This window comes from Lepisma saccharinum, chromosome 30 (genome assembly GCF_977018435.1).
Source record: "Lepisma saccharinum chromosome 30, izLepSacc3.1, whole genome shotgun sequence".
Taxonomy (NCBI): domain Eukaryota; kingdom Metazoa; phylum Arthropoda; class Insecta; order Zygentoma; family Lepismatidae; genus Lepisma; species Lepisma saccharinum.
This window is the reverse complement of record NC_139258.1, coordinates 10,126,831-10,153,453: the sequence shown is the minus strand read 5'-3', so window position 1 is coordinate 10,153,453 and position 26,623 is coordinate 10,126,831. Positions and strand designations below refer to the sequence as shown.

The 26,623-nt window shown below is 38.7% G+C and overlaps 1 protein-coding gene across 2 annotated transcripts in view; it reads right to left on the bottom strand.

Moving 5' to 3' along the window:
* fwd (phosphatidylinositol 4-kinase beta fwd) overlaps positions 1 to 26,623 on the bottom strand; it is a 95,202-nt gene that overhangs the window by 17,947 nt on the left and 50,632 nt on the right. For both annotated transcript variants that reach the window (XM_083115560.1, XM_083115561.1), the window contains exons 4-8: positions 12,636 to 12,753; positions 11,070 to 11,204; positions 8,845 to 9,077; positions 6,690 to 6,817; positions 2,723 to 2,953 (exon numbers count right to left, since the gene is read on the bottom strand). In XM_083115560.1, the coding sequence (XP_082971686.1) occupies positions 2,723 to 2,953; positions 6,690 to 6,817; positions 8,845 to 9,077; positions 11,070 to 11,204; positions 12,636 to 12,753 (845 nt within the window). The remainder of the gene's footprint in view (positions 1 to 2,722; positions 2,954 to 6,689; positions 6,818 to 8,844; positions 9,078 to 11,069; positions 11,205 to 12,635; positions 12,754 to 26,623) is intronic.

Below are 26,623 nucleotides of genomic sequence, written 5' to 3'. Positions count from 1 at the left end.
AAGCTATGGTCTTCATTGCTTGCATACCTGCTGGGTTGATACTTTCAAACCGCACTAGGTGGGGTCACTTCCGTGAACACCATATTTTAGGTCTGTACATCGTACCTTTTGGACACAGGCTGTGAGATAATTTGTTATTGTTACTATCAAGCTCATCGTTATTATAGTCTTACGGTGGGCTACCTACATGCTGGCAAGGGAAGTGGGGAGCAGGAAAGCGACCAATCCACACGATAAGAAACACATCAGTCTGTAGAACTGTGACGACGTAACTCTCGGCGCCACTGCTGTTGCCTACTTGGTCTGCTGCGTAATTCCTGCTTCCCACTTCCCTTGCCAGCATGTAGGCCTATTGCTGTAATACTAGCCAAGTCTTTACCTTTCAAATGCCAAAAGTTTATCCACATAGGACTGTTGGCGTGATACAGCAAATCAGATTATTAACAATATTGTTGAATATAGGGATGTGACGAAGCTGAAAATTTACCGATGCCGATGTACTCACCGTTAATTTTTGGAACCGATACAGATGCCGATATTTAACCGATTCCGATACATAAGATTATTATACAGAAATGGGATGTTATTTTCAGCATGACAAAAATAAATTTGCTATGTACATTTCTATTGCATATCATATGTATATACATATATATTCTCAAGAGATGCGAATGTACATTTGCATCTACAAAATGTTATGTGAACCTTTAAGAAGAACATGGATTCTCAAGAGATTAAACATTAGTACACAAGCAGTTCTTTGAAATGCAAAATGAATTCCTGTTATGCCAGATTCAACTTCAGAAACACGAGATTTGGAAGCACTTCAGGAAGTAACCTACTTCTTCTCTCATCTCAAATCTGTTCAACAACACTGAACACTCAATCACTGAATACTGATGCAGCAGGTATGCCCAAGTATTTTCTCAGGACTTGATTCAGGTTTGAATATTCATTTTTGAATATCCAATACAACAGCAGATCCTGGTTTAGCAATGTACTGTTTTATTTCCGATCCTCTGAATGAGTTTGCAATAATTTTATTACAAAAACTCTTCAATAATGACGAATCATAACCAAATTTTCAATAAATCTTACAAAACTAGAATATAAAACTTATTAGAAGGTAAAAACTCTAGTATAATCTGTACCGGTTTAAATATCGGATTTTTGCCTATTCGATACCGATGTGTCAATTTCGGCCGATTTTCATACATCTGTAATCGGCTTCGGCACATCCCTAGTTGAATAGATAGTAGATAAAAAAAAACAATCAATTATCAACAATGCCTGTGAGTGGGACAATTATCTGGAACAGAACTAGTAATGCATCATACCAGAAAGACTGTCGGAATAACAATGAGGTTACCAAGATACCTATCCCCAAAAGCTTCTGGAAGAACAACTGTGATATCTTGTCATCCCCAGTATCCAAAGAGCAACAGATACTCATCAAAGAATGAGTGTAACTATGATGGAAAAGATTATTTGGATTATTGTGGATTTTTGCCCTCAGCTAGTGTTATGCAGGCATCATTACCTGAGACTATGATAATTCCTTCAAGTAATTCTCTCACCGTAACAAATTGACCTTCTTTCAAAAACATAGAAGAGCCTTTCCTTTCCCACGTTTTTCTACTTACTCGAAATTTATCTTCCATGTTTATTATTCCAGCTTTTAAATAATCGAAGGCAAAGACAATGTAATAAGTAGGGCCTGGAACTTTATGTTATTATATATTTTAGGGATGGGCCGATATGAAATTTTGGCTGATACCGATAAAGTACCGATAAAAAATTTACCAATACCGATAACCGATATTCTACCGATCCGATATAAAATTAGAAGCGGTCCTTGAAGAACCTGAAATGTTCATTGATCTCCTTAATAAATGTGTGTTTCAAGGTGACTGCAGTGCAAAAGAAGTTGAATATTTAGACATTTATTTTATTAGAAATTAGGGCATGGAGATTATCCATAAAAATTACAACAAAATGGCAGAATTTTGCACTAAATTATCAGATATTTATCGATATATCGGATCGGTAAAATAATCGGTAATTTTACCGATAAACCGATATGCCTATATCGGCCGATACTGCTAGAGTACCGATTAATTGGTCCCATCCCTAATATATTTCATATTTAGCATTGGATTTAATACTGGGGTGAAATCTTTACATATCTGATGAAAATCAGCCGAAATAGACGAAGTTGATAAAGCATAGAAATTTTCAGCGAAAAATGCAGGCTTGACCAGAACTCTGCGTTCTCCACTTCAACAAATGTGAGTCCGTGCAGCATGCAGCGTGAGTTTAGTCATAAATACGGTGCTACACCACCTACTGCTCACAGCATTCGACGTTGCACAGTTGTAACGAACTCGCATTTCTTGAAGCAGTGCATGCAGAATGCTTCCTGTTGCTTTGTTGCCTTTTTGATGCAGACTAAAGAGTGAGCTGCACCAGTAAAGCACTTACCCGCAACAAATCAAAACCAACTGCAAGTAAAACTTGATGTTCCAACATGTATTTTACAACTTACTGCAAGATTCTATGTTCATTGGTTTCCTAAATATAGCCTTTTTTAAATCAGATGATATCTCTTGAAACACCCTGTATATAACCAAGTGACTGCAAGGAGTTTTGTTTTACCATTACACACAATCCAGCAAGCCATCTCGAGATCAACTATACACAACATGAGTGCAAATGTCTGTACCTTGTCTTTGGAGTTGAGGACGGCCGAAGCCTGTGGAGGAATCCTCACGATGTGGTGGGGGATGGAGCTGTGGATGGGCAGCCACACGCGGGCAGGCAGGTTCAGGTTGAGGATGCTCAGCTCAGCCAGCAGCCGTGAAGTCTTGGCCTCCTTCGTTGGGATTGTGCTCAGCAGCTTCCCGATCGAAATCAGGGCCTTGATGAACTCCAGCTCAGGGGAGAGACGAGGAGCCTGAAAGAACAGACTGCATTACAGCGAACAATATTTCTCCAATGACAGGGTGTCTACTAATTTGTAAAACAAAATTAGCTGACTTTTCTAGTTTATCCAGATCAAGTCATTAGGACAATTTCTGTATTTGAATAAACACCAGACTTGGAATCCGGTTAACCAAGTCATTCACTTCAAGTGTCAAAAGCATCAGGGTGACTTTTTACGTAATACTTGCGACACATTGACTAATGTTAAACAAAGAATTCTTCTTTAATAAAAAATCATAGCTAACAATTATAGTATAAATAACACAATTATAGTAACATTTAATTATATATATATGTATTAATCCTAATATCAACCAAAAAAAAAAAAATTGCAACAAGAAAAGTGGTAAATATCAAGAGCCACTACTGCAAAATAGTTCAAAACATGGCAGTTTTTCATACAGTGCTAAATATGGAATTTCTACTGTGCAAATATGCAATTTCTACTGTAACTACTGGTAATACTCAGTACATGAAACTGATGTATAGTTTGTGCACAATAGAGTGCTCCATCGAGGCTTTTTTGCTCAATCATCTAATAGTTCGCACACATGACGCTAGATGGCTTACGGAATTTACTATTTATTCACTCGAGCGAATAACGTTCGAAGCCCAGTAGTTCACTTATGTTACAAACAGTATTTGTTTTTTTGTTTCTTTTTTGTGATTGTGTATGATTTTGTATGCTTGGGTTTCTTCCATGGTTCTGTGTAGTTTAAAAGAGCCAATAAGGTTTGAACTTTCAGCCCTCCCCCATGCAAAGCGGGAGGAAGTATAAATATGGCCTCTGTCAGAGGACAGGGAGAGTGTGTTTAGGAACTGGATAGCAGAAGGGAGAGCGATCTTCGGGCTCCAGTGGCCTCCTTGAGAAAAAGCATCCCGAGGCAGTTCTGCCGATGCTTAGCTAGCTTCCACTTGGCAGTTCTGCCGTGGGGCTCAAGTTAGAGGAATGTAAATTAGAGAATTATTGGAAGAATCCGAACCTTGTTTTGTTGAATTGTAAATAAATGTATAAAGCCCATTTCTGCAAGTTTTCAGCAATCACCCTGCAACATTAAGTCAGTAAGTTCTTGCCTGTGATTGATTCTTTGGTTCAGAGCGCTCTGGTGAGGAACGGGATGGGAACCCAGGACTAACGAGCCTATTTAGTTGTTTATTTGGGTTTTTCCTGCCAGAAGCGGCCCAGTAAGGGTGGAGTGTTGCGGAACACATACAACAGTACTTTGTCGTTGGTAGTGGGCCTTCAAATATGTTTAGTGAGGTGAAAGATGCAGTGAAATTGAAACTCAAGTGAACAGTCATCATCTCCATGTTAATATTGTAATTCAGTCTATCTTTCCAATACATACCAATGTATGAAAATGGATAGATGATTATAGGCTGAAACTACCAGCACGAATTATAAAAATATTTGTAAGATTATTGTCACATTGAAATGATATTCTATATATTCAAGCGAATCACGCTCGAGTGTGGGAGATTCGATCGAGTTTGAGCGAACAAAAGTGGTTAAATGCAGTACTCTAGTGCACAACAAATTTATAATTTCTTGCTTCTTTTTTTTTTTTTGCTTTATTTGTTGTGTACACTATTACAAAAACTTTGATTTTATTCTGAAACAGTAAATTCCATGACATTTCAAGGTTTTCTAGGCTGGCAGACATTCTGAATAAGCATACCGACACTGTTGTTCAAGCCAGCAACTGTAGCACATATGTCATCATGCACATGATGATTTCGAGAGATCAAAATAGATAAAATTAGATGGTTCACAAAACCATTAAATTGCATACAGATACTTGGGTTGAATGGCTATCATTTGGGACTCAGTTAGAATGATACAGAATACCATTAAAACAATTTTACTGCACTTATTAAAAATATATGGTGGTTAGAAGCAATTTTTCTTGTATGTATGCATTGCTTGCATAGTATAATTATTTCTCCTGTAGTTTACGGCTGTTGCAAGAATAGAAGCACAGTTTTAGTGAAGTTACAGAAAACACACGCTCCCTTGATCAGACATTTAATTTTAGTTTAGTTTAATTAAAGATGCAGTTATAACAATACGATAAGTTTAACAAAAAAAGAAGCAATTTCATTTTGTATAATTACCAGGATATTTACACTCCATGTAAAAGTTCCATGTGGAAATTTTGCAGACTGCATTCTAACCAACATATTCCGATATGGATACATTTCAATTGGTTTAACCTTGGTTCAAACCAAACACCATCATGCCAATTGCAAGAATGTTAGCCTTGTCAACTAAGTGCAGATGCAGCCCGACTGATTGTACTGTGCTGATGAACTTAGTTTTGAATAGAGGAAAAAGTGAATCATAGGTAGGAAGTTGATGAACTGAAAATTCTCAGCTGGCTCTTTGGCATTGGAAACTAATGAAGCTAAGGGGAGGGAATCCTGGTCTATTATATAATTTGATGTGCATCTGCATGCAACATTAAAGGTTTGAATCCTTACTGTCTTCATAATTACAAGTTAGCACACACCAGGAAGACAGACATGTACACACTCACTCCTTTACACTCTGAACTTGAGCCGATATGGAACTACAAAGGTCGGTCAAAAAGTAACGCACAATCCACTGTAGCTCGGGAATGGTAAGGATTAGGGAACCAAAATTTTGTAGGAAGAAGCAAGGTACGAGCTTCTCGGTCCTTTACCAACTAACCAACACCTAATTCCATGTTGAGAAGAATCGAACAAATCGGGACATACAAGTTGCATCACGATAATGCACGACCGCATGTTGCAATCATGACAGTTCAGAAGATTCGCAATCTGGGATGTGGCGCCACAACCCCCATACAGTCCTGAACTAGCACCATCGTATTTCTATCTGTTTGGACGACTGAAGGCTCATCTGCATGGGAAACAGTTTGGAGATGACAATGAGCTCATTGCGTGTGTAAAAGAGTGTGAAAAAGTGGTCTAAAGACCAACTTCACGAGTTTTACGAATGTGCATTCGTGTCATGGAAACAAGGATGGCTGCAGTGCAGTGAAGCACATGGAGTGACATTTCCAAAGGACCAATGCTTCTACCTACAAAATTTCATTTCTCTAGTCCTTACCATTCCCGAGCTACAGTGGATTGTGCATTACTTTTTGACCGACCTTTGTAAATGCGATAAACATCCACAGAGGAACAAAATGTGGTTAAAAAACCTTAAACATTTATTCAAATGCAATCAAAATTTACCATAATAAATTCGAAAATACCCAAAAAAAATCAAAACATGATTTCTGGTTCCAAAAATTAAAATTGAATACAAACACACACACACACAAACAGCCAGCTCGGTGGTCAAACATGTTAAGTGGTAGACTTTCATTCTCACCACCAAAGTTCACAAGTTTAAGTCCAAACCTGACATGGGTGCTCTTTTTGGTATCCACTCATCAATTTCATCTAATCACCAGTTCATCACTCACCCTCATCATCACCAAAGGTAGTACAGAAGCTACATAAAATAACAAAAAAAAAAAAACATGCAAATAAAAGATAACTGATTACTATTATGAAACATTTTCAAGGTATGGAGCTCTAGTCATTTCAACAAGAATCCATAATCAGGTAAGAAATGGCAATCCCCCCCTTCTCTCTCCCTCACACACACACACACACACACACACGTACATATATACATACACAAACACATGTAACATAAGTGCAAAAATACTTACACTGCAAGTACAATCGATTCCTTTCCCTTTCAAGTCATTCACCACACTCTGGCAAGTGTCAAAGCATTTGCAGCCATTGTCGAACGCCCTTCCTGACCCAAGATCTCCCAAGGACACTTTATTGCTCCCTGTAAAGGAAAGAAATGCATTAATATGTTAATAGGCGAGTGCATGCACATTCCTACCATGAAAGCACTCGAGTTACAATTTAAAAAGAGTATGATGATCCTCAGGGTTTTCAAAACTAAATTTTAGATTTTTCCATACTTTCGAGGTACTTTCATTTAACTTTTCATAGTGAAAAGTAACGGTTATGTCTTCAACTTTACATGTTGATCACATGAATCACGTTTATTCAACATTAGCTTACAATTTGGTACACACAAGAGATGCACTACTTGGAAATGGCAGCAAAAAATGCAAGTTTGACCAGGACTTGAACATACAGAGCCATTGCTCTACCAATTTCACTGGTAAAACAGATGTGACCAATTTCTAAATATTCAACATAAAGGCAAAGTTCCCATGCATACAGCACCGTGTCTTCAAGGCTCATTCTCAATTTCGGCCATTTTGGAGGTGATGTGATAAGCACCACATTCCAGCAACCTTTAACCACCAGGTACTCATTGATTTGAGGCTGGGTGAGGCCCAGAGCCACTTCATGCAGGAAAAAGGATGCAAAAATTCAGACCTTGGATCATCCACCCCAGGAATCAAACCCGGGGCTCCCACGTGGAAATTGGACAAACTACTGACTAGATCACCGCTGCTCTTTAACATTGTTGAAATAAATGACAAGATAGGTGATGCCACATGGTAGTAACTGTATGTCCAGTCCAGATGATACTCTCTGGGCATTAAAAATTTTAAAAAAAATAAATAAATAAAAACATCTGGGATGAAAAGTTTCACTTCTAAATCCTGGGAGGGACAAGTGACATTTTAATTAATGTTAAGTGTTTATTGTCACAAAAATTATACACTAAAACTTTCAGCATTCCTTTTCTGATCAGTAGTGATGTGTTAAATACGAGGGCAGATTGAAAAGTTCATGGCCTGAGTAGGAAGGAAGCTTTTAATTTTAAGTTTCATACATTAGTTGCATAGCTATATCCTTTGGTAGTCACTGTGTAAAATTTCATTTCATTTCATTGCTCTATTGTTTCAGGTGAGGACTTTTAGTGGGCAGAAGTGACGGAAATTTGTGACATGGAGAAAATAGAGCATCGTGCTGTCATTAAGTACCTGCATAAAAAGGGCTTAACACCACAGCAAATTCATACGGACATGGTAGAGACGCTTGGAGACTCCGCGCCCTCGTATTCCATGGTGAAAAAGTGGGTGGCTGAATTTAAGCGTGGAAGAAACAGCATTGAAGATGACCCCCGCAGTGGCAGGCCTGCAACGTCGACCACAACAGAAAATGTCAATAAAATTTGTGACCTGATTTTGAGTGACCGCAGAATCAAAATCCGTGAGATAGTCTAAGGTGTCTGAGAGATGGGTACCCAAGTTGCTTTCAGTTGAACACAAACGCACTCGACTCACCCTTTCCCGTGATTGTTTGGAACTGTTTGAAAGTGATCCGGAGGAGTTTATTGGCAGATTTGTGACTATGGACGAGACATGGGTGCACCATCATACACCGGAATCAAAACAACAATCAAAGCAATGGAAACGACAAGGATCTCCTACCCCAAAGAAAGCCAAACAGGTTTTGTCGGCAAACAAGGTTATGGCATCAATATTCGGACTTTCACCTGTTTGGAAACCTGAAAAAGTTTTTTGGGGGTCAGCGATTTTCTTCGGATGAAGAGGTGAAAAGTGCTGTACTGGGGTATTTTGCAGACCTTGAGGAATCATTTTTTAAAAGTGGTATAGCAGCGTTACCGGAGAGGTGGCGTAAATGTATCCCCCTCGAGGGGGATTACGTGGAAAAATAAAACATAACTTATCCAAATATCTTCTCATTTTCTACGTCAGGCCACGAACTTTTCAATCCACCCTCGTACATAGTCCATTCACCTTGTTCAAGTGGCATTTACTCATATCACATTGTGACAGCAAATTATATAACAGTAGTTCTTTGCCAAAAAAATTATAACAGTCCATTCCTATAATAATAGCCAGCAAATGAATATTCACAACTCACCCTGAGACAGGACCCTGCGGTGCCCCTGGAACAAGCCAGTGGCATCGGATCTTGATCGCTGGTGCGTCTTCTTCCCTGGAGAAGTGACTGGGGACAAGGTAGAGGGGAAGGCTGGTGGGATGACGGGGGCACTGGTCGGGGACACTGCTTCCTTCACCTTGACGGGGTCGGGGGCTGTCCCGCTGGTACTCAGCTTCACTCTCCGCGGGCACTCTGCACTGTTCTCCTTTGGTCTGTGGGGAAACAAATGTTGCAAATTAATCATCAACATACACACATGTGGGGAAAACTGTGTAACTTCTCGTATTCTGAGGACCGATTGCTTTTGAATATCCACTGCTTTAGTTGTCATAAATCCATGATAATGAATGGAGTGAATCATCAAAATTAATTGGCTGCTAGAATAAGAAGAGCAATTACGAACACACTTCTTCCCTGGAAAATACTTTTAGTGTATACCGCACAACTTCATGAATCCAAGAGTGTATCACTAATTTATTTGTTGTAATACAGTTACATTGAAAGCATAATTTTTATGTTTGTAAGCAGAACATAAGAAAAGCAGTTAAAAATCCAACATTTCCCAAGACTCCTGCTAAGACAATTGTCACAGTTAAACTGGGAGTTTAAAAATAGGTGTGGGAAGAGGGTGTAATGTAATCAGTGATCGAATTGGACAGGTATGGCATACCGGTAGTAAATTAAGATGCCCAAAAGCATATTGGCAGTAAATTTTTAAAATTGGCACCTATTTATTGGAGCTGATCGCACAAATAGCTACGGAATGGCCAACACTCTACTCGCTCATTTTTCTCTTTCTTGCACGTTCGAGTTGTGCCGTACAGCACTCTTTACTCTTCCCCCACCCCTCCATCCACATCAGAGTCCTTGTTATCATACGTCATGAGAAACTCAACAATAGTGTGTGTAATTAAAATAGTAATTTAAATAAGTGCTGATAATTGTAAACTTCGCTTTTTGCATAGGAGAATTAAAATTATAGCCTTAATTGTTTGTCCCCGTAACAATTATTTGGAATGATTGATCAAATTCATTTAAAATGTTCGCTGAGTCATGTGGTTTATCGTGAAAAATGAGTTGATTTGTGGCTAAAATGGACACCTTCCAACAAACACAATACAACTGAAGTTGAACTTCAAAGTGTTAAAAACGTAATTACTGAAAAATTCTGACAATTCATGAATGGCACAAATAAAAAGGGAGCGCTATTTGTGGTGATAAGAGAGAGAGTAAGAATCGGTGTATTTTTCAAGAAATCACAAAAATATAAAGGATTGTATGAAAATACAGGTCTGTGCATACTAGCAGTAATTTATTTCCAATTTCGCCAATGAACCTTTGTAGCATAATACTGTTACTTGAAGTGGTTTTTATTTTTCCTGCGACGTTTTGTCCTTGTTGCCCAGAATTTTGTCCACTTCTAAGGAATGTATAGTTTGTGTCCTGGTTTGTTCCTAAAAAAAAGTTGATTTTCCAATTTCCTGTGCTTCCCGGGGTGTCATAAGTGGTTATTTCTTTTCCTTCTCGGTGGAGACACAGGGCACAGTGGTTTGGATCCCACTTTAAACTGTAGGTCCAGTCCCGATTAGCCTTCCTGTGCATAAAGTGGATTTAAAGCAACAAATCAATCAATAATCAGGCACAAGATACTGCCTTACACCTTGGGTTCTCAGAATGAGCAGATATTGTTTGCGAAATATGGCAATAGTGTGCGTGTGAAGTACATATTTAACTTTGATTTCTACAGTCCCATTTCCATGGCTTAAAACAAGATCAGGTAAAACTAAGGTGACGAACCAGCCACAACAAGACCAAAAGTTGTCAAAAAATTATATCTTGCATGTTTGTCCACGAAATTAATTGTTTTGAAGGTCATGGAATCATAACTTTTGTTGCTTATAAAAAAAGCTAGGTGAGACATTCACACCAGGTTTTCTGTATTATGAACCCTTACATATATTATGTACATTAATTAATGGCTAAACATTTAATTATTTCTATTGTAGCCTACGGTTGTTACAAACATAAAAACAGAATTTTTTGTTGTTACATTTCAGAACACACACTCCCTTCATCAGACATTTATTTTTAGTGTCATTAAACATCTAATAATTCTACAATGAAAGAAAAATTAAACATTTAATTATCACAGTTTATGATTTTCTCCCCCCAAATGGGGGTTCAAAGGAATAAGTGTACTATACCTGAGCTCGTCTGAAAGAATGAGATTTCTGAGTTTCGTCCCATGAGACTTCTTCTTTGAAAGTAAGTAGGCATCTGAGCTGTACGCATCCAACAACCAGGCACATTTCAAGGAAAAGTCAGCTGAGTTCCTGCACCTACAAGAAACAAATCAATTATCAAAATGTCTACAGCAAAAAACTCCTACCCACAATAAATATATTGTAAATCACTTGTTCTTTTTTAACTCTTCAGGTTGGAAAACACCAAATTTAGGGAACATGAATTTTGTTCAATTTTTCAATACAGACCCTTTTGGGGTATTCCAGTGTTACGTGTGTGACATCACACATAAAATGTAAGGTTCTACACATGAGATTGGATTAAAATATTCCTAATGAATTCATTTCATAGAATTATGAAGTACTTTGCAGTAACCACTAACAAATGAAAAAACTTTAGTATAATGATTTAGCATGAATGCATGAAAATCATTAACAAAAATATGTTACGTGAGAGTTGCTTTAAAAATGTAGCCAAGTTTGACTTCATTTGTCTGTGGAACATATAGACTGCAGATGCTAATAATTTTTGTTGGTGAAATATGGAAATTATATGCATCCATACACATTTAAAGCTTACAGTAATTTAAAACAATTATAATTTTCAAATTTGTTTTGTTATTTACATGGAGTAGGACCACATTTTGTGGAATGCCCCTTTAACCTTTAAACAGCCAATGGGACATATATGACCCATAGAAAGTACAGGCGAAAACAGCCAATGGGTCATATATGACCCATGGTGCCGTTACAACATTCACGTGCTTTTAGGACCTTCATACTTGTATGCGAGGTTGTAAACGCTGACAGATGTTGAGATAAGACTTTGAAATGTCATGTGGAAGAAACTTCCCTCTCTCCCCTCCCCCTTTCTCTAATATGCAAATTAGCTATTTTTAGCCAAAATGCAGGATTGTACATATTGCGTCATATTTCAGCCTGTATGAGAACTAGGGACTTGAAACAAGTTTCACTTTGTTGCAAAAGGTCTACTCTTTGAAAACAATGCAAAAGTTTGCGCCCTTTTTCCAAAATATCGGGAGAAAAGGGGCCGAACGCCAGATTTTTTTTTCATTGAAAATTGGGAACTTGGCCTCTCCCAACCCCATTTTTTTCACTTGGGCTTTCTGAATTGTACACGGTCGCACGCTCAGATGTTTTTGCTTTCAAACAAAAGTTATCCGAAGTAGATTGCTCAAATAGTCTCAGAGATATAACGTTTTTCTGAAAAAGTGTAAAAATTTAAAAATCACGTGCAAAGGCCGCGGCGAGCAAGGGGTTACTTTCGAAAACCGGCTCTGCTGTTTAAAGGTTAAAATATGTTAGCAACTGAAAGAATAAGTGAAAAAAACTGTAATGCACTGCACTGCACTTTTCCAACTAGTGTCACTAAGTGCACAATATAGCATTGAAAATAATGCACACTTTGCACACAGGTATCTTTGAACTTGTGTGTACCTGACACTTGATAACAATATATTAGTAGAAAGGAAATAATTTTTAAATGATGAAAGTGCGCAGCCTTACCTCTGGACTAAGTAGGGGTGGATGACTTCTGCGACATCGTGCATCTGAATGTACATGCTGACTAACTGCGGCAGGTAGAAATCTACTTGATGATCGGGGAAGCTGAAAATTTTGTTTCCTGCGAATGAAATACAATTCATTATCATATAATATGTTTACGAAAATACTTTACTCCCAGATGTTAACATTGGACAGGTTAACATATAATCAAAGTTATTCATCAAAATTAACTGAAACTGTTATTGCAAAAGCTATTATCACACTTCTATTTTTGCATATTTTGAATTGCCTGATGTTTGGTATCCACAATTCGAATTTGATAAGATCATTCACAGTTGAGTTGTTAGGTACCAACAATTTAACATTATTGACAAGATTCACTGTATAACTGCTTCTTTTTTATTTTTGTTCAATTTATGCCATTGTTATTACTGTTAACATTATTGAAATTAAAAATAAATGTACGATGAAGAGAAGTGTGTGTTCTCAGAAAATGTTTTATCAAAAAGTATGTTTAAATGCTTGTAACAATCGTAAACTACTTGAGGAAAAACTCACCGACGTTACTGAAAATTGTTGCTCAATCAGGTTATAAGCCTGGAATTTTCTGCCAATGGCCTTCAAATGAAATGCTAGGACTGCAGGTATATTTTAAAGGCATATTTCAAAAATAAGTATTATCTTATGGGTTTTGACTAAAATGTATGCAAAATGGAACATTTATATTTCATATTTTAGTGGTTAATATTTCTTAGAATTTGCCAGGATTGTTACATCTTTTAGCAAAATATTTTTTTTCGAATTGGAAACAAGTTTGTAAAATAATTTAAAGATGCATCTCCTCAATTTAGGTTCAGCTGGACATTTGGCCGACACCAGGGAAGCTGGTTTAAATTTGTCTCATTTATGCATGCAACCCACTACTGGATCCCGAGAGGGAGTTTGGTGGGTCACGAAGTCAGACTCGAAAATTTATTTATTGTTTTAAAAACCTATTACATCTAAATTACTTATACCATCCCACTCTACCATTGGTTTTTACTGACATTTCTCTGATGTTTAACTCAAGGGAATTGGCAATGAGTTCTCAATTGTGTGTGTTTCATATGTATGACGACTTAAGGGGTTGCTTGATATTTGAGACTGCCTGTGTCTGCAGTTGCCGAGAAGTGTCAACTCTCATCATTTCACATTGCTATCAAGACTGCTTGGGTGCAAAGCTAGCGTAAAACTTAACAAAGCTCAGTTTTCAATTTCAGCGTAGTTGATGTTAGACTAGAGTAAATTAGTCTTTAAAATTAATGCACCGGCATTAATTACTTCTCTAGAATGAAGTATATGTAATTTGATTAGGCAAGCGTAAAAGAGGGCTTCTTAAAGTACTAGACGTTAGCAAAAATCTATATATACAACCTCTGACAATAAAGTTCAGTGAATGATCCTGAATATCGAAAGTAGACGAATTCTTAATGAAACCTACCTTACTGTCCTTCGAAGTAGTCCCCTCCCATGGCTATGGACCGTTGAGAACGGCTGTACATGTCCTGGAAACTTTTAGAAAAGTCTTCTTACGGGATGGTGTTCAAGACCCTCGTCACGTTCCATTCGATGTCCGGAATATCCTCAAATCTCTGACCTTTCAAAGCGATTTTGAGGCGTGGAAAGAGAAAGAAATCTGGAGGATTCAGATCCAAATTTCTTGCAAAGCATTGCTACAGAGGATGAGAGCTGGTGTGTGAGGTACGACCCTGAAACGAAATGCCAAACATGGAATGGTATTCTCCTGCATCACCCCGTCGGAAGAAGACCAAGGCGGAAAAATTGTTGTTCCCTCCGACAGGAATTCCTTGTGGATCATGCCAGCACTGTCAAAGAAAGTGATAAGCATCGTCTTGATGCGTGATTTTTACGCCTTGACCTTCTTCCGACAGGGTGATGCAGGAGAATGCCATTCCATGCTTTGGCGTTTCGTTTCAGGGTCGTACCTCAGACACCAGCTCTCATCCTCTGTAGCAATGCTTTGCAAGAAATTTGGATCTGAATCCTCCAGATTTCTTTCTCTTTCCACGCCTCAAAATCGCTTTGAAAGGTCAGAGATTTGAGGATATTCCGGACATCGAACGGAACATGACAAGGGTCTTGAACACCATCCCGTAAGAAGACTTTTCTAAAAGTTTCCAGGACATGTACAGCCGTTCTCAACGGTGCATAGCCATGGGAGGGGACTACTTCGAAGGACAGTAAGGTAGGTTTCATTAAAAATTTGTCTACTTTCAATATTCAGGATCATCCACCGAACTTTATTGTCAGAGGTTGTATACGAGGTGTGGCTAGAAAAAAACTGGATTGATGTTGCTGTCCACAAACGGCAAGCATGTCAAGCGGTGCATAACTTGATATCCTGCCTATCGACTGTGTGATTGCCCAGGGTGCACAGCGCTCAGTTCCGCTGTAGCTTGTCGACAAAGTGAACCGTACATCTGTGCTCCGTCAGAAAAATGTTAAGTGTGAAAGTGGAATCGCGTATCAACCTGAATTCTTATGAATCCGCCACAGAAACGTACGATTTGTTGAAGCAAGTGTACGGAGATGAGTATTTATCATGCACTCAAGTGTTTGATTAGTTTCAAAGGTTTAAAGAGGGACGAGGTGATCGAGAACGACTAGCATCCTGGATGGTCTTGAACGTCAAAAACTGAATCAAACATTTGCAAATGTCGATGAATTGATTCGAATTGTGTACCCGAAAGTCAAACTGTCAACCAACTTTCTGACGACCCTTCGTGGGCGAGTAAGAAGATGACAGCCTGATTTGTGGAAAAGCAAGTCATCGATTCTTCATCAGGATGATGCTCCTGCCCACACGGCATTGTCAGTCAAGGCTTTATTGGCCAAGTATGGGATCCCAGTGTTAGAACATCCACCCCATTCGCCGGATCTCACTCCGTGCGACTTCTTTTATTCCCAAAGGTCAAATCAGCACTGAAAGGAACCAGATTTACGACCATAGAATGTGTGAAAACAAAAGCGACGGAGGTCATGACCATGGTTTCAGAAAATGATTTCCAGCACTGCTTCCAGCAATGGAAGATTCATATGGAGCAGTGTATCGATAGTGCAGGGGATAATGTTGGTATTGTACAAAATAACCAATAAAAGATTTTGTAGCAACAGCCCGTTTTTTTCCTAGCCACACCTCGTATATAAAAATGGATGTATGTGTGTGTATGGGTCTGTGTATTTGTTTGTTCCGGCATAACTCTTGAACGCCTGGAGCAATTTCAACCAAACTTGGTACAAGTATCAATTGCAACCTGGAAATAAATACTGTGGGGGAAAGACACCCCTGGCACCCCTAGGGGTGGGGTGAGAAGGGGTGACATGTAAAAATAATCGAGAACCACCGATATTAAATTCCGCACAAACAGACATCCGTGACACTATGCAATCTGCACAACGATAGTGTTTCTCGGGTTGTCTAACATTAAGGCTGTGTTGCGAATGGAATCCATAGTTTTCGTGACACTCCCTATGCGGTTCAACTCCAAGTTCATCACCTATTGGCATGGGGGGTGAAAAATAAAATGCCACAAATGACCTAGATCATTGTCGAATCCATAGTTTTCGGAGTCGCTAAGCTAATTGGTGACATTCACAATCACATTTAAAATTAGTTACATTTTACACTATAGTTAGAATTCACTATTTTCCTGTCTAATACAAGATTGGGATAAATAAATACCTGGGCAATGCCGGGTAATCAGCTAGTACAATCATAAACTGGGTGCACACCTCTACAGTAATTCTGCCGGCACACATGCCTATGGGTCCCATGAAGTGTAATACCCGTCAAGGTTGAGAACCACTGTTCTAAAGGATTCACGTGAATCGTCGTGTGGTTTGCTGTTGTATCGATATTATGAATAGTTTAATAAAACTTACGTAGCCACAAAACTATTCAGATTATCTAGGCAACAAAAGCAAACTACATGAAGATTCAAGTGGATCTTCTAAAAGGAATTCTAACCAAGAACAGCTGCCCTGGCTTCAGGCAGCAAGCAACTACCACATGAATGAAATAAAGTTCACTAAGTCACCTTCACTCTACAAGGTAACTCTCTGAGAGGAACGTATCTTACTGGATGACACAGCACAGCTGGAAAATTTCCATTTTAGGATAATCTTATTGTTGATCATATCTGTTATTTAATGTCGGATTAAAAATTATAGATACTAGAGTTTAAAATCCTATTATAAATTAACCAGTAGACCTACATAAAAACAGTACATCAAAATTTAGCTCATTCAATTCTGCGTTAATCTACAGTAACCAAATTTTTTTGAGTAGGAATTCCATTTTTTTTATTGTTGTGAAAACAAAGTACCACTTTTCTTTACAAACAATCGTTCTCTTTCAAATTCTACAAACAAAAACAGGTGGTTCGATTGTGATGAAATTTTAGTATGGTGCAGGGTGAAAAGTTTTAAACACAATTCTTAATTTTCAAATTTATAAAATTTGTCAGAAAACCATTATCATCAATTTTTTTAAAAAAAATTTCTTCATTTTTCAGTGAAAAATGCAGGCTCGACTTTTTCTTAGTATCGGGTAGTTCTAGAAATACGACCCTGGTCTTGCTTTGAAGCTCTTTGCATCTGTTTCTAAAATCATTATCATTGTCAATTCACATTGCGAAACAGATTTTTATTCAACAGAGTAAAGATGTACATGGAACGTGGCAACACTGCACACAGTGATGTCCATTGAACCGAGGAAACTGCAGGCTGTCGCTGTGAACCAGTGCAAGAGGTGTTTTTATGTAGGTCTATTGGTTAATTTTTAATTAGAGTCCAAACTAGAGCATCCACAATTTCTAATCTGACGGTAGTCCCTTGATTTTTTCTCTAGCACCCACCAATTATGACTAAAGAAATGTGTCAATTGAGTTCAAATATAGGTACTACTTTCGTATAGGTGAAACACCTATAAATCATTTATTTCGCACTTTTTTACATTGCTAAAGAAAATAATGTCTATTTCTTACATTTACGAGTACTTACTGTTGTTCGTTATTTCGATTCTGCAACACACATTACGGCGAATGCGTACTGGTTCATCACACGTTGTGCGAGTGTTTTGTCGATTTATGCAGTGTTGCAACCTTGTTCACCGAAAAATATCTACTTTTGTGCCCGTATTTGAAATTATGCTAATACCTCACAAACCATTGACGTTAGCCCCACAAACCATTGACATTAGCCCCACAAACCATTTCCCGTAAGGTTAGGTTAGGCAAGCATAGTTTAAATTTTTTTTTAAAAAAATAAAAATACTAGACACGTCATGCTATGGTGAAAACACGGCGAGGTTTGAAACACTTACTGGGGGTTACATCACGTAACACACGGAAAATTGTGCTCAAGTGCAGAAAGCAAATGGCGGCAGCAGCAATAACGTGTCGGAGAGATAAACACATGATTTCGCATTAAAATGGATCAAAACTACACTCCCGAACTTCAACAACGCTAAAGAAAATGATTTCCGTACGTACTTTCTTATGTAAAAAGTAAGAAATCCGTTTCCGCTATACGAAAGTGTTACCCAAACATACATGAAAGTGAACCAAACAACACCAGGTAGAAGTGATAAGATTTATTGACTTGATTTATTTTACTTCGCTTCTTGTGCCACTTTTGGTTAATTTGCGAAGATGGGGATGAGTGATGATATGATGAATGGACACTCACAAACATCCATGCCCAAGCCAGGATTCGAACCCGGGACCCCTGGCATCATAGCACGATGTACTAACCACTCTGCCACAGGGGTTGGCAAAAGTGACAAGAGAAAGAAGGTGAGAATATTTTGAAATGGGCAATCCTATTTACTTTACACTTGAATATGTATTTTTAAATGTAGCCTAGATGGTACATGAGGGGTAGTACTGTCACACTTGTGAATGTCAAACCGGCTTCCTTCCGGCATCCTCATTGCTAGTCTCATATTTATGGTAAATAAAAGATCAAAATTGTGGTACAAAAACTGGGCATATTTCAGAAATAGAAGTGACAATAATTTGGCATTTTCGTGTTAAAATGGTGAAAAATCTCAAATTTGGTTTGAAAATTATACTTCTAGAAAATAAACATTTTTCTATCTAAGAATTCATTTATGTCGTTATCAGTGTCACTTTTATTCCTGTGTAAAAGAGGAAATTTTTACAGCAGAAAATCAATTTTTCATGATTTTGCATAACTGGCAGTATAGTTCAGACATCGGAAACTGTTATATCTGTAAATAAACTGACTTTCGTGTTTAAGAGCTTATTTTACACCATTTCATCACCAAAAAAAAACCTACACCTTTCAAAACCAAGAAAAATGAACATTACAGTATGTTACTTTATATTTCATATTTTTATCAAAAAACAAAATATGCATATCTCTACTCGGCCACGGTGGCTCAGTCGGTAACGTGTCTGACTACCATGCTAAAGGTCCCAGGTTCAATCCCCAGCCGGTTCAAATCTGGGAACTTTCCTAACATTGGAAGCGGCCCCGTGCCCACCTAGCATTGAATGACGTGGTTACCTGGGGGAAACCCTGGGGGGTAAATGCGGTCAGGGGCATGATGCTGATCACATCATCCCCACTCACGACCGGATCAAGAAAGTGTGAGGCGTTACCTCCACACCCCCTATACACCTTCATGGTGTGGTGCTAAGCACAGGGGAACACTTTACCTTTTGCATATCTCTACTCATTATGGATGGATATTGAGAATGTGATGCTATTTTGTAGACAGGAAAGTAGTCTTTTGTAAAGTTTATTAGAAGGAAATGATAATGTTAAGGACTTGATTTTGCAGCGAAAATAAAGGGACCACATCTAATGTTACAGACATGAAAGTTGCTCCTGTTTCAGCCTGCAAACATTAGAGATCTTTCTCAACTTACAGACCAGTGAGTACAGATAAACATAGGACACTGACTGCTGTAAATCTTGTCTGAATATTTCAAAGTGAATTACAGCAAGTATTTTCTTGTATGTATGCATTGCTTGCATTGTAGAATTATTTTCCTGTTTACTTATGCTTGTAATAACTGTAAACTACAGGAAAATAATTACAGCAAGTAGTTTTGATATATCAGTTTCGGTAAAAGTAGGTAAATTATTGTGCCTAGTTTCCTTTTTATATTTTGTAGAACAGCAGTAGAATGATTTTCGTAATTGCTGTTCATGTTAATTTTTACTTTGCATGTTTTTCAAAAGTTTTGACAGCATATTTACATGAAATTTTTAAATTTATAGAGTCCTTAGGTTAGTTGATTTTGTGTTTTAAGTCCACTTTATGCACAGTAAGGCTAATCAGGACTGGACCTACAGTTTAAAGTGGGATCCGAACCAATATGTGCCTCCACCAGCTATCATATAGAGTCCCATCAGTCTAATGATGAATTAAGCACAAGGCTATTCACATGCTCCAATATATTTGGGGGAATACCCTTAAACTAAATGCCATACATGGGTTAAGAAAGGGAATGTAAAATTAAACAAAATGTGTATACAAACAAACATAACAGCCATGAACAGATTGGAAAAGTATGGAAGTAATAAAATGTGTCTTCACAGTCTGTGCGAAAGGACCTGACCACAAAAAGGTTCAATTATGATCGTTAAAATATTTTCGTCATTGGCAACACTGAACTGGAATCAGAATTAGTATCAGCGCAGTCAACAAGAACATACTGCACTTCTGTACATTTGTGTCCAACAAGCTGCTATCCTATCGCTGAACATGTGCAGATGTCTTCGAACAGGTTCTACAAAAGCTTGTTTCTCAGCATGACAAGAATCTTAAAACTGGTGACTATACAGAGAAGAAACTTATAAACCACTTTCTGAAAAGCCTAATACGAACAATTAATGTTAAGAAGTTTTCTAGCATTTTTCTCTGTCCATCCAAAAGCAAGATAACATTATGCCATGAACTGGTTATCAGTACATGTGGTGAAATACTAAAATATGTAAAAATTATTTACATAAAGAAGAATAAAGGCACAGTGCACTACACGTGGTTTGGTGGTAACTTCAATGTTTCTGTCCCATTTGAGAGTTTCCACGTAGTAAAAACATTAAAAATAAATTAAAAGATAAAGACTAAATAACATTTTGCGACTACTTTACCTTTTCAATTTATTTTATAACATTTTACTACCTGTAATGAACTTCTAAATGTTAAACAGGGTGACCACTCTAGGACCTTGATAAAATTCAAGAATAATTCCCGGGTTTCAAGGTGAGCTTTCCAAAAATTCAAGGGCACAAACACATGTATTTATAATATACAGGGTGTTTCTAAAGGTCGTTTACAACGCTTGGGAGGTGATTCCTCACACGAAAACAAGCAAAAAGTCTAAGTTCCATTTTTACGACTGAGGCTTCGTTTCCGAGATAGAAGCCTCGCAAAAGGTGACAAAGTGAACGTCACACCTGACTGGGACGAATACTATAACAGATAGAGAGGCGGTTCCAAGGGAATCATAAAGGAATCGTATGTGCTCAGTCCGGAAGTCACTATGAAAAGTTCACTGCACGCATGCGCAATGGAGTCCTCAAAGGAATGGGGGATTTCCAGCAAGAACAATACATGGAAAGGGTATGTAACGCAGCAAGAAGGACCGTGACAATGAGAAATGCGTTCAAGACAACACATCCCGACCTCAAACATCAAAACATGAGCACCGAACACAAAATCCGAAAAGTTGAGCACGGTTGCATACCCCAGTTACACGCGAGGAATGAACGAATCATGTCATGTGGCATACGAGAGACACATTACTCCACCAGGAGGAGGGAAAGAAAAACACAATATCAGATGATTGCGACAACGTGTATTTTTACACGCGACAACTACGTAATATCCCCCTCCACACACACAACAAACAACAAATGCTACAATATCTTACACACAGACCGTGCGTGTCACATTACACCAACTGAAGATGTCACTTTCACCACACAAAGGGGGTGGGGAGCAATACCAAGAGTGTTCTCACTGAGATTTGCCGAGGGCAATAATCACAGACGGTTTTCAAAATGTCTGCCGTTTACTTCTACGCAGAGATGACAGCGACGAATCAAGGATTGTCGAGTACGAGCAAACAAGCCAGGTGTATCTGCTATAGTGGAACCACAAGCAAAACAACCTGCGCAGACCCGCGACTCCTGTGCACCGTACTCCCGCGAGTAGAGGAGGGGGAGAGTGGACCATGCTTCCTTATGGCCCGAGGTGGAGGGAAGAAGGGAAAGCTCCGCGGGGACTTTTCGTCCCAAGGTTTTTTTCCTTGTGGTCGATCTGTACAGTCGCGGCGGCGACGTTGATGCGAGCAACGAGGTCCTCAGCTGATGTGACAGGTGTGTCGTATACGAGGGTTTTCATTTCTCCCCATAAGAAAAAATCGAGAGGGTTGAGATCTGGCAACCTCGGTGGCCAAGGCACAGGCTCATCCCTACCAATGAACCTATTGCGAAACACGTCATGCAGGAAATGTCGTACATTACGATCGAAATGAGCTGGTGCCCCATCTTGTTGGTACCACCTTTCTTGCCGCAGTGCCAAAGGTACGGTCTCCAACAGTTCAGGCAGAACCTGACTAAGAAATGCATGATACGTGCGACCATTCAGGCGAACAGGGAGAATGTATGGTCCAATTAAATGATCATGTACTATCCCGCACCACACATTCACTGAAAACCTGTGCTGGTGATGGGCCACAAAAAGTGCATGTGGGTTGTCAAAGTCCCATACATGACTGTTTCTACTATTGAAGACATCCATCCTGGTGAAAATGGCTTCATCTGTCCACAATACGTTTGCCCCGAAGTGAGGGTTTGTGTCCAGCTGATGCAACAACCATTGGCAAAACTCCATACGAGGGCGAAAGTCACGAGGTAACCGTTCTTGTACTTTCTGCAGTTTAAAAGGGTGCATTCCTTCCTCTGACAACACTCGCCAAACATTCACATGAGACGTGTTTCGTGCCCGAGCAAGCACTCGCGTACTGGTGCCAGGATGTTCTGCGACCGCTGTTAACACATCTTCTGTAAACTGATGTGTGCGTACACTTCGGGGTCTTCCAACTTCTTGCCGCGGTGGTAACACTGACCCTGTTTTACGCAGTCGACTGTCCACTACCTGAAAGAAGGTGTGAGACGGTAAACGTCTATGTGGAAAGCGTTCTCCATAAAGACGCCTTGCCTTACGGTTATTACCACGTGCCTCCCCATACATGAGATGCATGTCTGCTAGCTGCTGGGTCGTATACGCAGCCATCTGTGTAATAGGGAGCTGGAACTGCAAAGTATCGTTTTTGTTTAACACTGGCACACTGCACAAATTGGTCGTATCACCGTACGAACACCACAGACCAATTGTAGCGATACTTGACTTGCCCACTCCACCACGTCAACTTCTTTCAATACAACATACTAGTACTCTTCAATGCGTATGACAACCTACAGCGAACTGCTGATCATATCCCAGCACATGTAACACGACTGGAACGACTGCCGGAGAGAACCAACCCTTCGAGCTTCTCTCGCGGGAACAGCAGTCATGAAAGTCAAACGTAGACTACGAGAGCCAGACTTGCCTGTGCAGCGCTTCCAAAACTGGTCTCTTTTACGTCACAATGATCGCGTGCGAACACTTTTGGTATTGCTCCCCACCCCCTTTGTGTGGTGAAAGTGACATCTTCAGTTGGTGTACAGTGACACGCACTGTCTGTGCATAAGACATTGTAGCATTTGCTGTTTGTTGTGTGTGTGTGTGGGGGGGGATATTACGTAGTTGTCGCGTGTAAAAATACACGTTGTCGCAATCATCTGATATTGTGTTTTTCTTTCCCTCCTCCTGGTGGAGTAATGTGTCTCTCGTATGCCACATGACATGATTCGTTCATTCCTCGCGTGTAACTGGGGTATGCAACCGTGCTCAACTTTTCGGATTTTGTGTTCGGTGCTCATGTTTTGATGTTTGAGGTCGGGATGTGTTGTCTTGAACGCATTTCTCATTGTCACGGTCCTTCTTGCTGCGTTACATACCCTTTCCATGTATTGTTCTTGCTGGAAATCCCCCATTCCTTTGAGGACTCCATTGCGCATGCGTGCAGTGAACTTTTCATAGTGACTTCCGGACTGAGCACATACGATTCCTTTATGATTCCCTTGGAACCGCCTCTCTATCTGTTATAGTATTCGTCCCAGTCAGGTGTGACGTTCACTTTGTCACCTTTTGCGAGGCTTCTATCTCGGAAACGAAGCCTCAGTCATAAAAATGGAACTTAGACTTTTTGCTTGTTTTCGTGTGAGGAATCACCTCCCAAGCGTTGTAAACGACCTTTAGAAACACCCTGTATAATTTAAGGTGCACAGTTTACATACTAAGATTCGAAATACATCAACACAAATTTTACTGAATATACTCATTTACAAAAAGAAACCTGTTAAATTGTATAAGAACTTCAAACTCAAATTTACATAATCAACTTCAAGAATTCTTAGTCTGCAATAATTTTCAGTCGGAGGACACTACCAACGTAAAGCAATTGAGGGAATTCTGTTTTATTTTACACGCAGCATTCTTTCCATTCTCAATAAAAATAATGTCTAAACTGTGAAAAAAAATGCTTCAGGGCATTAATAAATATGTATAAATTCAATGGGAGTTGCAATTTTCCACATCTACGGAGAAAAAAATTCACGTAGAATTCCCAGAGCAAAAAATCACGCATAATTTCAGGAATTCCCGGTAAGCAGCCATCCTGTTAAAGAACTTTGTAGCTGTGATTTTGAGGACTACTGACTGATGTCTAGTTACAACAAACACACTAACCTGAGTTTGGAGAATGAAGTAGTCTCTAAAACGTAGGTCTAGGTATATGGAAACTTAAAACTGTGATTAACGTCCAAAAATTGAACACGTTAAAGTACTTACACAAGACTAGTATCAGGGTCATTCCACGCCATTTCAACGAGGTCATGACACCCACCAACTATGATTTTGATGAAATTTGGTATACACCCTTCCTTTATGGTTGAAATAAATCCCCTAATTTTTTTTCACTATCTCAAACGGTCTTCATTTTACAGCACTTTGAAATGTCATTAATTCAGTGTTGTCCGTCGCTCTTGAGACACTCGACACAAGATACCCTTGATTACATTTTATTTCTTTTCTCCTTAACCAATCATCAGATATCTCTGAAATTTTACACAAAGTTCAATGAAATAATGAGTATTTCAGACAAAATACATCAGCACTCAAAAAGTTTTACAAATGCCTAAAAAGCCTAATAATGAACTTGTAGCCTATATTTTGTGGTGGGAAAACTAGGTTACGAAAATCTGAATTTTCATGATGTGGGTATGATGGAACCAAAAGCTTTTGATGTTGAAAATCATTGCAAGGACATGCTCTTTCTCTACAAGAAATAAATTGTTTGGTTTTTTTTATTCCTTCCTACGAAAAGTTTAAGTTTTTTGGACATTGCCTAAAATTTCAGGGTCAATCCTTACCAAATGGTCCAGCACTGGTCGCTCGACCATTTTTAAAATTTTTCATTTGTTTGTCGTCATAACTCCTGTACTAGGATAGTTCAAAACGGGCATTATTTTTCTAAAACAAGACTTAGTTTGAAAATGGCAGCCATATTTGTATCATGACTTGCAACATTTTTGACCCATGCAGACAGTTGCGATAATTATGATAACTCTGCTAAGAAAAATTATAGAAATATGGGGTAAAAAACATTGTTCGCAGTAAATTTCAGGCTGCATTTTATGTTCAGGCTGAAAGTTAGGGTCAAAACTGACTGATATTCAATTTTGAAGGGAAATCAATGATAGGTAAGCAATGAAATATCAGAGCTGTTGTGTTTTTTAGAGGAAACATGTACATCCAAAGTTTCAGCAGAAAATATTTGACACACAGCCTTACACATCTTTTCTTTGATAATAGACATACTAACGGGTTTACTATGCCATTCGTATGTAGCAATTAATTAATATGCACAATAATTGTAATTGCATGATAGTTCATTAAAAGTAAATAATTATAATTGTAACTAATAACGTAAATTTGCCTGTTTTTGACAAACTTTCCCCTCTTGTAACTTTGTTATCCATGTAATATCAATCTCGAAAATTTTTACAGGTACCTCTTTATGCTGTAAATATCAAATTTTATTAGGTTCCCCACATCACCCCACTCACGACCGGATCAAGAAAGTGTGGGGCGTTACCCCCACACCCCCTATACGCCTTCATGGCGTGGTGCTATGCACAGGGGAACACTTTACCTTTTTTTTTTACCTTTACCAACCAGATATTTGTTTCATTTCAGTTTTAAGTCCACTTTATGCATGGAAGGCTAATCGGGACTGGAGCTACAGTTTGTTAAGGTGGGATCTGAACCAGTATGTGCCTCCACTGGGTATCGAACCCGGGACACCATGATTACAAAACGACAACGTAACCACTACGACATCGGGAAGACCATTCCAACCAGAAATATATTTGGGGTCCAAATTTTGAGAAAAATGAGCATTTTCAAAGAGCTTTGTATATCTTTCCTCTACAATAAATTATAGCTCTGATATTTCATTGCTTACCTACTAAAAAATATATATCCTATACATCGATTTCTCTTCAAAATTGAATATCAGTCAGTTTTGACCCTAAATTTAAGCCATTTGCATTAGATGTGGTGAAAAAAATACTGAACATAAAATGTAGCCTGAAATGTACTGAGAACAATGCTTTTTACCCCAGATTTCTATAATTTTTCTTACCTGAGTTATCATAATTATCGCAACTGTCTGCATGGGCCAAAAATGTTGCAAGTAAAAAAAAAAAAAAAATTGCTGCCATTTTCAAACGAAGTCTAGTTTTAGAAAAATAATGCCTGTTTTGAACTACCCTAGTAC